The sequence below is a fragment of the Leucoraja erinacea genome, chromosome 20 (genome assembly GCF_028641065.1).
Source record: "Leucoraja erinacea ecotype New England chromosome 20, Leri_hhj_1, whole genome shotgun sequence".
Classification (NCBI taxonomy): domain Eukaryota; kingdom Metazoa; phylum Chordata; class Chondrichthyes; order Rajiformes; family Rajidae; genus Leucoraja; species Leucoraja erinaceus.
In genome coordinates, this window is record NC_073396.1 from 31,134,137 (window position 1) to 31,148,815 (window position 14,679).

A 14,679-nucleotide genomic window follows, 5' to 3' on the forward strand; every position below is an offset into this window, starting at 1 on the left:
CGGCGGGGCGCTGCGCACCGGCGGAGGCCACAGCGCGACAGTTTCCGGTGTATGGCGGGGGGAAGAGAAGGTGAGAGTCTGTGCGTGGAGAGCGAGAGACGGGCGGAATATTGTGAGTTAAACAGCGATGGGAGTGAAGGGAGGCGATTGTAAACCGGGCCCGGAATCAACGTGGGAAGGTGAGCAACGTGGGTCACGGGCGCCGAGGGGTTTTGCCCACAGCAAAGATGGACATTATGAAAGTATCCCATCCCAAAAAGGGACAAAAGTTGGAAGCCGCCTCGATCTCCCGATGTTGTGGGCTGGAGGTTCTGTGTTTTAACGCGTTGCTGGGGGTGGGAGTGGGGCTGCTCGCTGGGGGATGGGTGGCGGTGCCAGCGGTGCTCACGTGACCCGGGCAGAGCTGCTCTGATCATCCAAGTGAGAGACTCCACTCTGGAGCTGAGTTACTCCACATGCTGGAGTAACTCAGTGGGACGGGCAGCATCACTGGAGGATAGACACACAGTGCTGGAGTAACTCAGCAGGATGGGCAGCATCTGGAGAGAAGGAATGGGTGACATTTCTGGTCGAGGCCCTTCTTCAGACTGAGAGTCAGGGAGACAGAGTCTAGAGGTATGGAGGAGTAAAGATGTGAAAACGACAGATCAAAGCAGACGTTGATAAGGAAATGTAGACAGATTCACTGTTGGCTGAGGGGAAGGTGACAAGGAGGCATACAATCAGTAAAATTAATCAGAAGGACAGTGAAACTAGTCGGAGAACTCGGGAGGGGAATTGGAAAGAGAGGAGGATGCAAGAGTTACTTGAAATTGGAGAAATCAACATTCATACTGCTGGGTTGTAAGCTGCCCAATCAAAATATCAGGTGCTGTTCATCCAATGTGCGTTGGGTCTCACTCTTACAGTGGAGGAGGCCCAGGACAGAAAGGTCAGTATGGGAACGGGAGGGGTGTTAAAGTGTTTAGCAACCGGCAGATCACATAAGCCTAGGCGGACTGAGTGGAGGTGTTCAGCGAAAGGATCGCTGAGCCTGCACTTGGTCTTGCCGATATATAGGAGAAACAATGCTGGAGTAACTCAGTGGGTCAGGCAGCATTTCTGGAAAGAAGGAATAGGTGACGTTTCGGGTCGAGACCCTTCTTCAAACAGGGAGTCAGGGGAAAGGAAAACGAGAGATATAGACCGATCGTAAGGCTCTCTCCACCGTAAGGCTGCTCACCTTGGTCCGCTACACACCTCGGATGGCATGCGCCCAGCCCCCACCCCACAGCTCATCGACCTTTATGCACTACCAGACCTGATGAGATTCTGGTGCTGTCTGAGCTGCCCAGTATTTCCAGCATCTTATACATAGATATATAGACAATAGGTGCAGGATTAGGCCATTCGGCCCTTCGAGCCAGCTGCACCGCCATTTAATGTGATCATGACTGATCATCCACAATCAGTACCCCCGTTCCAGCCTTCCCCCCCCATACCCCTAATACTTCTATCTAACTCTATCTACTGTTTTTATTCACATGAGTGAAGAGTGTGCCTTTTTGATGCTTTTAATTTATTCATGGGAGTTTGGCAGTTAATGTATTTGAGGCAAGGAGGTAGGATCATAGAGTCATACAGCATGGAAACGGGCTCTTTGGCCCAACTTCTCCATGCCGACCAACATGCCCCATCTACACGAGTCGCATGTGCCCATGCTTGGCCCATATCCCTCTAAACCTATCCTATCCACCATGCACCTGTCCAAATGTCCCTTAAACATTATGATAGTACCTGCCTCAACTACTCCCTCTGACAGCTTGTCCCAATTACCTATCACCCATTGTGTAAAGAAAAAAGTCACCCCTCAGATACATTTAAAATCTCCCCCTCCCCCCTTCCCCCTCCCACACCCCCTCCCCCCCTCCCCTCCCCCCCCCTCCCCCTCCCATTTTCCCCCTCCCTCTACCAACTGTAAATGATAATCTGCGCACTTTTACATTGGATTTTGGATGAAGCTATACTTGAATGTCACAACTCTTATCAATTGATTTACTGTTGGTTTTTCAACCATTCCAGGCCTTCTCAGCTATCCCTATTGAAGTGGAAATCTAAATCTCCATAGTTAGGAATGTGCAGACATTTTTTAGTTTGATTGTCTTTACAGTTCTTTATGTATGAACAATGTCACTGTGTCATGTGCTGAAGTCATTAATACATGAGTTCCACAATTACGGTCCCGTGGGAGGAAGCATGAACTGTGCATATCCATGTCATGTTTCAAAAATGTTTATCAGTCTGGATACCTAATCAGCACTGGAGATGAACTGGAACAATGAAAGTTGTTTTCAGGCCCATTAGATGCAACTATAACAGCAAATAAATATACAATAAATTAATTAGTATCTATCGGTTATTTAAAGTAAACCATGTAATGATTGTGCCAAAGAGTATAGCAACCATGATAGAGCAGATTCCATACTGGTTCAGTGCTGAGGTAGAGTTGTGGTTAGGGTTGTGCAGGGTGGTTCAAGTATCCCATTGTTGGTGGGAAGGAGCTGTCTTGAACCTGGAGGTCATGGTTCTCTGGCTCCTGCACCTTCGTCCCGATGGTAGCAGTGAGAAAGGAGTGAGGCCGGGGTGGTGTGGGTCTTTGATATTGCTCTCCTCTTGAGGCACAGCATCCTGTAGATCCCTTTGCTGATGATAAAGTCCACCACTTTTTGATAGCCACCTTCGTTCTTTACCATTCAAATTTCTAAACCAGGCTGAATTGGAACCAATCAGTGTGCTCACCACTGTACTCTTGTGGATGTTCAATGGTTTGCCAACATGAGGTGGAAGCGTTGATGAATTTTCTTTGTACTTGCATCAATCTGCTGAGCCCAGGACAAATCATTAGAAATTTGTACCTACAGAAACCTGGAGCCATTGGCTCTCTTCTCTGATGTCCTGCCCCCTGAAGACAGATGCATGGCCCTTTGGCTTTTCCTTTCTAAAATCAACAATGCGCTTCTTGATAATGATTTTTGTTCCGGCACCCCTCAACCAAATTATCAGTCTCCCATCTGAACTCTTTCTGACAGTCACCTGTTATTTGTCCAGTGATCTGCAAATTAAAAAATGGCAGTGTAACTGTGTCTGGCTCCACAGTAGTGGGAATAGAGAGAATGTGCAGCAGGGAACTGGGCAGGCAGTCCTGAGGTGTCACTGATTGAGGTCTAATGATGAGGAAGCTGAGGATCCAGTTGCATAGGGAGGATAAGAGACCCAGTCCCCTGAGTTTGACGTTGAGTTCAGAAGGGATGATGGTGTTGCATGCCTGCTGGGAGTTCTGGCTGAAATATAAATCGTTGTTGGACACAAGTGGGAAACTGGAAGACTGGAGACTGGATGTTGGCTAGTTGTTGAAATAGTCAGCATGGTTTTGTCTGTGGGAGATTGTCACACAAATTTGATAATGTTAGGTAGTAGAAGTAACCAACAAGATTGACGAGGCCAGGGTAGTTTATGTGACTTCAGCAAGGACTTTACAATTCTGCTGGTAGGCTGCACTGGAAGGTTAGATTGCATAAGATCCAGGACAGCTAGCTAACTAGATACGGAATTGGCCTTGTGGTAGGAAGCAGGAGGGAGGGGGCTTTTTCAGATTGGAGATCAGCTAAGTCACACGAGGGCAGGACCTTCACAGTGACTGGTAGGGTTCTAGGAAGTATTATAGAGAGGGATCTAGGAGTATATAGTTCCCTGAAAGTGGTGTCACAGATACATAGGTAGTGAAGAAGGCTTTCGGCATGTTGGCCTTTATAAGTCAGGGAGTTAAGTATTGAAGTTAAAACATTATGTTTCGGTTGTACATGGAGCTGGTGAGGTTGTACTTGACGTATTGTGGCCAGTTTTGCTCACCCTGCATAGGAAAGATCCCATTAGGCTGGAAAGAGTGCAGGGAAGATTTACAAGGATGCTGACTATACTCAAGCGCCTGAGCTACAGGGAGAGGTTGGAAAGACTAGCACTATGCTCCTTGGCGTATAGGAGAGGTGTTTATAGAGGTGTATACAATCATGAGGGGAATAAATAGTACCAGGGTACAGGAATTGTGAACTAGAGAGCATAGATTTAAGGTGAGAGGGGAAAGAGTTAATAGGAACCTAAGGGGCAACATTTTCATAGAGAGGATGGTGGGTACAAGCTGCCAGAGGAAGTAGTTGAAGCAGGTGCAATAAGAACATTTAAAAGACATTTGTACAGGTTCGTTGATAGAAAGGGTTTAGAGGGAGATGAGTCGAACGTGGGCAAATGGGACCAGCTTAGGTAGGGCATCTTGGTGAGCATGGGTGGGTTGTGGCAAAGGATGTGTTTCCGTGCTGTATGACCATGGCCAGGTAGAGGGTGGAGAACCTGCCAGATCGCATCTGCTGCCAACCAGTGGTAGGAGAATCAAAGTGGGTCCAGTGTATTACTAATGCAGGAGTTGAATTGCATCATAACCAAAATCTTGAAGCACTTCATCATCACAATGGACGTGAGGGCATGTCAATAGTCATAGAGTCGTGTCACCTTGGGCACTCTTTTTGGGCACCAGTATTATGTATAGCCTTTTAAAGCAGATGAAGAAGTCTTTGGACAGTGGTAGGTTGATGATGTTCATGTAATTCCCAGCCAGAGGGTCTGGGCAGATCTTGAGAATGGGACAAGATACCATCAGGACTAGGTGCTTTATCAGAAAGGATCTTGGAGACTGAGATCACAAGCTCTTCTTTGTGAGCTGTAGGGGCTCATGAAGGTACATTGTTGTATGCCCTTTTGAAGAGAGCTTGTCTGGGAGTGATGCGTTGCTGCTACTTAAACTACACAGTTTCAATTGTAGGAAGTAATGTGATGAAAGCCCTATCATTGTTGCCGAGTGTCTTTCTGAGCCTCTAATTTAGTCTAGAAGTGTCTCTGCACTCATGATGGCCTTCTGGAGGTCATAGCCTGACTTCTTGTGTGACTGGATAACCTGACTTGAACACCACACATCTGATCTTCACTGCATTGTGGATATCTTCCAGTTCATCCAACACTTGGATGATCTTGGTAGGAACATGGTCCTCGACACATTTCCTTATGAAGTCAATAACAGCCCTGGCATATTTGTTCGTCTGTTGCCAGGTCCTTGAACATCACCCAGTTCACTGCTCCACTGACCAGCTGTGTACAATCCTCTGCCAGAGCTATAGGGGGGTTGCACGTAAGGTCACTGGGTCATAGGGCTTGACGCACGGAGCCGCTCAATCCATCTGGAGGACATCCGTAACTTCCGGTATATGTTATTAATGCAAGAAATGCGTACTTTCCTACCTGTTAAAAACCGCCAAAATGTTGAATTTTTTCGCTGAAAAAAATTGTGGAAGTCGGGGTAAGTGTGAGAGACATGTACCCAACTTCAGAATTCCAAACGTGAAGCGAAATGAAGGTAAAGAGAAGCGAGAGCTGAAGGGACTACAACAGCTAAAGTGCTTGGTAAACATTGGCTGTGCAGATATCGGAATTGAAAATATTGGGAATTATCGCGTTTGCTCACTGCATTTCATCAACTAAGGCATTATTTGTGTTTTTTCTTGATTCCTTTGGTATCTAAAAAGTCTCAGAAGTGATAAATCTGGCTGTAAATTTTTCTTCAGATGCGTTTTCATTTTGTATGTAAAAACCCACTTGAGAAACATGGGCGATTTAAAAAATTTATAGCCAGATTTATCACTTCTGAAACTTTTTAGATGCCAAAGGAATCAAGAAAAAACACAAATAATGCCTTAGTTGATGAAATGCAGTGAGCAAACGGCCAATGTTCGCCAAGCACTCTGGCTGTTGTTGTCCCTTCACTCTCGCTTCTATCTACCATCATTTCTCCTCACCTTTGGAATTCTGAAGTAGGCTAAATGTCTCACACGCTTATCTCGATTTCCATAATTATTAACAGCTCAAAAATTGACAATTTCAGCGGGTTTTAATGGGCCCGCTACGCTGGAGACAATGGTAAGTGCCTACCTGCAGTTCATCGCGTGTACTCCACTTGGCATAGCGTAGCAACAGTACGGGTCCTGGGTCGTGACCCGACTGCCGTGAAACCTCCCTATACTCTACAGTCATAGGAAGAAGGGGCACAGCTAGGTGGCTGTTTTTTTTCCGAAGTGTGACAGAGAATGGAGAGATTGTCTCTTGCCCAGAATAGGGGAATCGAGTACATAGGTTTAAGGAGAAGGGGGAAAGATTTAATAGGAATCCGAGGGATAACTTTTTCATTCAAAGGGTGGTGGGTGTGTGAGGGATATGGGACAAATGCAGACAGATGGAACTAGTGTAGATGGGACATGTTGGTCGGTGTGGGCAAGTTGGTCGAAGGGCCTGTTTCCATGCTGTATGACTCAATGAAGTAGTAGTACTCGAGAGTGTTCGATCCTCTGATGCTGATTGCACATGTTGATGCTTGTTTAGAAGTGCTAACCTTGAAATCCCTGGCATTTAGTTCCTCAAATGCTAGTTGAATGTCTGCCTAGGGCGGGATGTAGACTGATGATGGAGATGAATTCTCTTGGGAAGCAGAAGGGACACACTTCACTTCTAGTTGTTCCATGTTGGGGGGAGCAGGAGTAGGACAAGACTGCCACGTCTGTACGCCACAAAGAGTTCACCATGTGGGAGGTGTCAGCATCTCTCCCTTTTTCGTATGACATTGACCAGTACATGTGAGGATCAAGAAATCCTTGGGCTGGAGGGCTGAGTCTTGAGAGCTGGGGTTAAGCCAAGTCTCTGTTGTACATGTCGGTGAATCATGGGCGGCCACATCTCTGTTTGTTCTCATATAAGTTCTCCTGATTCGTAATTTACATTGTTGTAATTAAGAATGAGCAGATTTTGAAGGCATTCCAATAGCGTCATATTTGACATATCTGCCAATTGGGAATTTGGGCGTTTTGAAATTTATCTTGGGAGGATGCAAGAGCCACTTCCAGCAGTTTATTGATTAATAACTTGTAATAACTTAAACCCGTTGATGCTGGAAATCTGAAATAAAAAATAAAAACAGAAAATGGTAGAAACATTCAGCAGGTCAGTCACTTCAGAAACAGAGTTAACGTTTTAGGTGCATGATCCAGCATTAAAAGCAATACTTTGCTTCTCTACCTATTCGATCTGTGTATTTCCTGTATTTTCTGTTTTTGTTATAGCTGTAGATACTATCTGTACAAGTTTAAAAAAAAAAAGAGATGATAACTGATATATTTGAGATATAAATAGTACAGATTGGGTATTATTGAATAGAGCTTTGAAAATTTTGCAAGTCTAATAAAATCTCCTGTTTTTGGTAGCAACAATACCCAGACTTATTCTAGCTTTGTTGATTCAACCTGATTGCAGCAGAATCATTGCCCAATTTGATAGAAATTGTTGCATTGTAATCAAATATCCGATCAGTACATAAAATGTTGATGTACTGTGATTTGAAATCTAGTTCACTGTGCATATGACTGATTAAACTTGCGATGACCTAACCATTTGGCCCCTCAAGACCACGTCACAGCTCTGCAAGCGGAATTTATTCATTTGACCATCTGTCCTCTTCCACAGCCCCGTAACTCCTTTCTCTTGTGGATACTCATCTAGATCTCTTTCAAATGTTACAATTCACTTCTGCTACTATTGCTTATAAAAACGTAACCAATGCTTATAAAACAAATCATTAATTTTATTCTTTTGAGACCCCTCTGAATTTTCTCTCCCTGCTCTCTATCATGGTTTTAGATTGTTAGATTCCTCAGCAATGGAGGCATGCCAGCTTCTCCAGTCTGTTTAAATAACTGAAATTCAGCAGCCCTGCAATCATTTAGGTAATCGCATGTGCACACTCTTTGCTAGTATGGTCTCCAAAACCAACCAAGATTTGAAATTTGCTGAAGATCGTCCTCTTGTATTTTGTGCCTCTGTTTTAAAAAGCTCAGGACCCCATGCTTTTTAGCTACTTTCTTAATCTCGCACATTTCAACAGGTTGTATACAGGTTCCCCAAGATCTCTCTTGTTGTGCTGTCTAGATTATATCCCCTCGTTTCTTTCCATCAAAATGTAGTATTTGGATTTTTTCTCATTATTAAATTTAATCTGATTTCAACTTGAAGCTGATAACTATCTCTTGTAATCTACTATGCCCCTGTTTGGGTCATTATGTTTTGTGCCCCTGCCATTTTGGAACAATGTATTGACCCATGGAGAACTCCACTGCATACACGCATCAAATTTGTAAAGTAACATTTCACACCCATTGTTTCCTATCAAAGCCAATTTACCATCAAGACTGCTACAGCTTTTATCCTATGGTCTTTGCGCTTGGTGATGTGCTTGTTAAGTAACATATAAAATGCCTTTTAGACATTCATACACGCCATGTCAACTGTTGCCAACTTGACTTTCTGTTACATTATCAAAGATAATATTAAGTTAGACATCTTTTGCCTTTAACAAATTAATGCTGTCTCTAATCAATCCACATGTTCAAGTGATGTATTCTATTCCTAATTATTGGTACTAGAACCTGCCCTATCACATGGTGTGGATGATGAAGTATCATGTTTTTTATATATTGTTGTGTAATGTGGAAAATTCAACTGAATTATTTTTTTTTTTCTTTGCTTCTAGGTTTTTAACAAAACTTCATTGCAATTTTTGATCTAAATTTTGAATTGAAATTATCTCTCATTTTATATGTTCCCAAATTCTGCAATGCTGTATTGATGAGCAAGGGGTGCTTCCTGAAGTGCCTTGAATGCAATGTTTGCAATTGAACAGTCTGCAGATATAATGCTGATCTCACATTTTTCAAGAGCTGTCAACATCTGTACGGTTCTACAATGTAACTGGATAAACTGACTTGCTGAGAAGAACAAATTGAAAATTGTTTAAACTGCATAATCGCAGTACTTTGAGTAGGCTGGCGACGTTGAAGGAATTGATAACCACAGCTTCCTCATTACCGGAAACTACTTGGGTTTCCAATGGAGAAAATGGCAAGAGTGACGACAGCCCTGGGTGGCACGACCATCACAGGGCGAACAATGTTCTGCCACCTTGATGCACCTGCCAATGCTATTAGTGTTTGCAGGGATGCAGCCCGGGTGGTGGTGGCTGGTCGCAACATTTTCAAAATCTATTCCCTGGAGGAGGACCAATTTGTGGAGAAGGCAAATCTCCGGGTTGGCCGCAAGCTCTCTCTAAACTTCAGCTGTGCTGACGTGGTATGGCACCAGATGGACGACAATCTCCTGGCGACCGCAGCCACAAATGGAGCTGTGGTGACGTGGAATCTAGGCAAGCCGTCTCGCAACAAGCAGGACCAACTTTTCAATGAGCACAAACGCACAGTTAACAAGGTGTGCTTCCATCCGACAGAAGTCCACATGCTGTTGAGTGGCTCCCAGGATGGCTACATGAAGTGCTTTGATCTCAGGAAGAGGGAATCTGTGAGCACTTTCTCTGGTAAATAATATACTCTAATAAAGTAAATTCAATGATTTTGTTATTTTAAAAGTATCTGCAGGTTATAACATTTTAATTAGAAATGTATATGTTTTGGAAATCTTTCTAAAGTAGTTTTCTGTAAGTTAACTTCCTGGCTGTAAATGAGCTGTAGTAGAAAATCATTCTTTCCTGTCCTTAATATTACAAAGTGTTCTTGAGCTTTGTATTTTTATTTGTATTTTTTTAAGTGACTAAAAAAAACAATGACCAGCCTATTTGTGTTCAGGTTAATGAATGTAAGATGCATATTAACAAGGATCCAGACCATTATTCCCACTTGGGCAATACTACAGTGTTATTTACATCCAGACAAGAGAGCAGATTGAGCCTCAGTTTAATACCTCATCTAAATGGCATATCTAACATTACAGAGCACCATTACTACACTGGGAGTTTTTTATGCTTATTTCTGGGGTGGGGCATCAATCCAACTATCCAACTATCCAACTGGGAAACAAAAATACTACAGTACCAACTAAAGTACATTTGATGGCTGAAATTTGAGCATTCCACTTCATCTTTATCACTTATGTTGTAATGTCTTGTTTGAGTGTTTTACATTTTGCTCAACTTTTTCTAAATGTAAGGTTAACTATATAAACAGAAGGACTAGAATGGATATAGCTCTGAGTTTTATGAGCTGGAGGCAGCTGCCATGCAATGTGATCTTCCCCTCTAATATCTCTAGTAAATGTTTGCTTAAGACATATACTGATCAGTTTAATTAAATCAGTCAAAACAGTTGAAAACAATTACTCTGTTTTAAGGTGATAACAGGTTAAGGTGGTGAAATATTGCATTTTCTTCATCTATTTAACGACGTATTATTTCTACATATTCCATATTTTTGCTTGGTTAAGCACAGCCCCTGGTCTCCGGTCCTTACCTGCCTTTTATTAAATTGAATCTGATTTCCTTCAACTACCTATCCCATTCTGTATTTTAAAATGTTTAAAGTTTCTCACTGAATGAGTTGGTACTTTGATCCTAAAAGCACCAATGATCAGATCTGATTTCTATTAGGCACCCTCTGTTTAATTGATATGTGGGTGAGATGCAGATCAATCCTCCCCTCCACTCTTCTATCCCAACAACATGCCCTAAAGGGCCTGTCCCACTTGGCCGTCATTTACGCGACAGGCCAGTAGTGACTGACGAGCGACGGTGGCGCGCATCATCATGCGCCTTCAAATATTTGATCTGCTCTGCAAGTAGAGTCAGCGTGTTGACATCATTTGTCAAGTGAAACATTGATAAAATAATTGTTTGCTGGAAAAATTCATTTACTTTTAAACTTTCCGAATCACTCCCAACAAACACAAAATTGCATAATTGCAGTTTGAGGGTTTGAACCCAGCTTAAGAATTAGTTTGCACTTTTTTTTTAAATGGTTAGTAAAATTGTTGGTGGTTATTTAAAAAAAAAAAACTAATTTGGCTACTAGTATTCTTTTAGGATATAAAATCTGCAATCCTTACCTGGATTTTAACTTTTGAAACATCCTTAACTAAAGATGTTTAAAAAATACTTATTAAGGTGTTACTCTGAAGGCATTACTCTGAAAGCATTGATGCTTACGGCGCGCGGCGGCCATTGGTTACGCACGGTGATGTAATCTTGTGTCACAACGCGCTACACGTACGAGGTCAGGACGCCTGCGTGCGACCGCAATCCGCCTACGTTACGCCAGAGGCGCGCGAAGATTTTGTGCCCTACATAGTCCTGGAGCGCCGCGCGATACCACGTGCAACTCCATACCCCTCCGTGCATCTCCATGCGACCGTCCGGCGTGGCCCAGACGCTACCCATACGTCTCAACGCGACGACGAGGTCACGTAAATGGCGCGCAAATGACGGCCAAGTGGGACAGGCCCTTTACTCATGCTGTGTAGTATTGTTGTAATTTTTCAAATATCACACCCAGTATCCTCCTGAATAAGATTGCTGCTGAGTTGTTTTTCAGCCCAGCAACATATACCGTAGGAGCTATGCAAGCTTGTTTAATGCTTGCCATTGGATTTCACTAAGGAGACATTAATACCGCTAGTCTCGACTGGACGAGGGTGGCAAAGAAAAATGTTGCATGTTCTTAAATGAGTCACTTGCCAGCCCCAACGTTTGTCAACTTTGTCATTTTCACTCTTTTCCTGAAGAAGAGAGCTCTTAACAAAGTCCAGTTTCAAGGATGTTGGCTCCCACTGGTACTTCATAATGTTCAAGAACAAAGATGCTTGGCAAGGTGTTTGACTGCTGAAGATCTGATCTAATGCTCATTACATTCCAGCAATGGATGTGCCTCCTCTCTTTTGTGGAGAAAGGGCACAGTGATTACTGAGCAATAGAAACATAAAAAATAGGTGCAGGAGTAGACCATTCGGCCCTTCGAGCCAGTAAAGTCATCCAATATGATCATGGCTGATCATCCAAAATCAGTACCCTCTACTGGCTTCCCCCCCCCATATCCCTTGATTCCCTTAGCCCTAAGAGCTAAATCTCTCTCATGAAATAATTTGGTTTGGGGAGAAGGACTGATTTCAAGGTCTGCATAAAGTGTTGTACCAAATGCTGCTAACGTCCAGTTGTATGTATGTATGTTTGTGCACATGCAACCGTGAATCATTATTGGCCAGTTTCCTTTTCCTTTGCTTCAGTAAAGCAAAAACAACCTTTATAGAGGTTGCGAGAAAACTAAATTTATCAATCTGCTTTGTTTTGCTTGTCATCTAAGATGGAATGTAACTTACCAAAATTAACACCCTTTCGAAAAAGCTCTCAAGTTACAAGGCAGTTATGAAGGAGAAATTATTAAGGTGGATAGACTATGGTACATCTAACGGGGCATAATGGTGCATTTTTTACTTTCTAATCTATAGTTCTGCTAAGATCTAAGACTGCTGCTAATTTTGCAGGATGGAAAACTTTGTTTCTTAAAGTTAAATCTCATATTTGATGTCTCCATTAAATGTTAATCATTGGCTTCAGATATTAATATTCTGCCAGGACCTACTGGATATTAATGGCCATTGTTATTAAGTCTATATTTGTAATCTTGTGAATGAAACTTCTATCTTCTGTAGGTCAGTCAGAAAGTGTAAGGGATGTCCAGTTCAGTGTAAGAGACTATTTCACATTTGCTGCATCATTTGAAAATGGTAACGTTCAGCTCTGGGACATAAGACGACCAGACAGATATGAACGTATGTTTACAGCACATAACGGACCTGTCTTCTGCTGCGATTGGCACCCAGATGATAAGTGAGTAGTCTGACACTTGAACCCTTTGTGTTCATGAATAGGGCTTTTAAGATCTCCATCTCCAAGCGAGTTATTGCCTTTCCAACCTTCATTTTGCACTCATTGTTAAACCTTTACAAAACTACAATATTAAGAAGCTTTTGAAAATCGATGAATGATTGTGGAATATTTACAAAGCCCTAATTCAGTGAGCAACCTTTCAACAACATTCAAATTTCCATTAAATTGTGTTAAATGTCTCTAATCCGATATTGTAAATGGACCAAATAATTATTTTAAAATTATTTTTGCCGTTTCTCACATTTTCTCCCATATCAGGCTTTCTAGTTCATTAGCTTTTTAAGATATTTTACATGCACTTTTTATCTTGTATTTTGTGCAATGCTGTGCCTTGGGCAGTCTGATTTGCCTCTTGGCGAAGCAACTGAATTGAAGAGGCACACTTATCTGAGCCCAGATGGGAAATTTCTTGGAAGTTGCCCAACCTAGATCCAACGGCTGTTAATTCAGCAGTTTAGAATCAGAAATCAACATATGGGGAACCACAGGGAGTGGGGAAGATTCATTCACCCCCTTCTCGACGGGATGTTTTTTACAAAAGCAAGTGGCTTTGTGTGCAATGAGGGCTGTCCTGTCACAAACAGCTACAGTTTGATATCTATTCTGAATTTAGAACAACAAAGGGGTGATCTTATTGAAATGTTATGAAACCAAACCTTGGACCTGGCTGAATGAGATGGAGATTTTTAAGGAATGTTTTAAAGGACTTTCAGTACTAAGACACTTGACGTCGGGATATAGTTCTGCATTCCTGGCATAACACAAAGGGAATTGAAGTTTGGAATTGATCGAGGGAACCAGAATTGTAAGAGGGTAGATAACCCATCTTAGCAGGTAGTCCTTCACCGACTTTTCACTTCCATGCATCCAGTCCATCTGCATTGTGTGTTGTATCAGAACGGCAGGAGGTATCGGCAAGATGCTGTCACTTGGCCATTCCCCTTTCCTCACTTCCACCTTCTGAGAAAAGATACAGGGACTTGAAAGCCTGAATGTCCAGGCTTAAGAACAGCTTCTTCCCCACAGCTATCAGACTCTTGAATCTACCACCTTTTTCACACACCTTTCCTCCTTTATTGTGCTGAGGTTTTGTTTTGAACTACTGTGGAATGCACTGCAATCTTGTACGTTTCTGCTGTTTTGCGCTTGTTGTATTTATTACTATATTTATAATTACAGTATGTATACTATTTACTCTTTGGGCTTCATGTGAATAAGGAATTTCATTGCACCCTGGTGTATGCAACGATAAACTAATCTCAATTTGAGGCACTGGGCCAGAGTTGTGAAATAAATGGGGGTAAAAAATAAATATTTGGTGGACTATATTAGAAATTATTGATGTGGTGTGAGACCTAGGGCCATTCTCTGTAGGTAATTATACTACAACCAGGTGAATGTGGTCCCTTTCAGCCTTATGATGGCAGAGAAGCAGTGGTGGAGAATTATGTAGTCAACTGTGTAGAAGCCTGCAGATATATTGAGAAGGTTAAGGTCAGATAGATCATCTCTTTCACAGTAATGGGACTTCTTCTTCTTTCATGTGGTGTGCACAGCCTAAAGTTGTTGGACAACTTGTTCTATTTGATCTTCTGTGTGTACATGTCGAGTTGATTGCATTAGTCGAAATAGGGCGGACCGCGTGAAGGTTGCAATCTTCCACCCCAGTAATGGGACTGCTTTTATACAAGTCATTAACGATCATTGTGCCAGACGAAGTATGATTTGAACAAGCAGTTCCATAAAAGATTGCCATGGATACTGGAGGGTGAGGGCACAATTAAGGTCTTGGAGATGAGTGGAAGTTTGGAATTGGGTGGGAAAGTGAT

General features: G+C 42.5%; 1 protein-coding gene across 3 annotated transcripts in view; it reads left to right on the plus strand.

Moving 5' to 3' along the window:
- Window positions 1-4: 4 nt before the first annotated feature.
- The window catches only part of wdr24 (WD repeat domain 24), a 30,380-nt gene continuing 15,705 nt past the window's right edge, over window positions 5-14,679 (plus strand). For 2 of the 3 annotated variants that reach the window (XM_055651782.1, XM_055651784.1), the window contains exons 1-3: window positions 26-179; window positions 8,657-9,493; window positions 12,613-12,790. In XM_055651782.1, the coding sequence (XP_055507757.1) occupies window positions 9,013-9,493; window positions 12,613-12,790 (659 nt within the window). In that variant the 5' untranslated portion in view covers window positions 26-179; window positions 8,657-9,012. Of the gene's footprint in view, window positions 180-8,656; window positions 9,494-12,612; window positions 12,791-14,679 lie in introns of all 3 variants that reach the window. The other variant, XM_055651783.1, reaches the window with a different exon arrangement.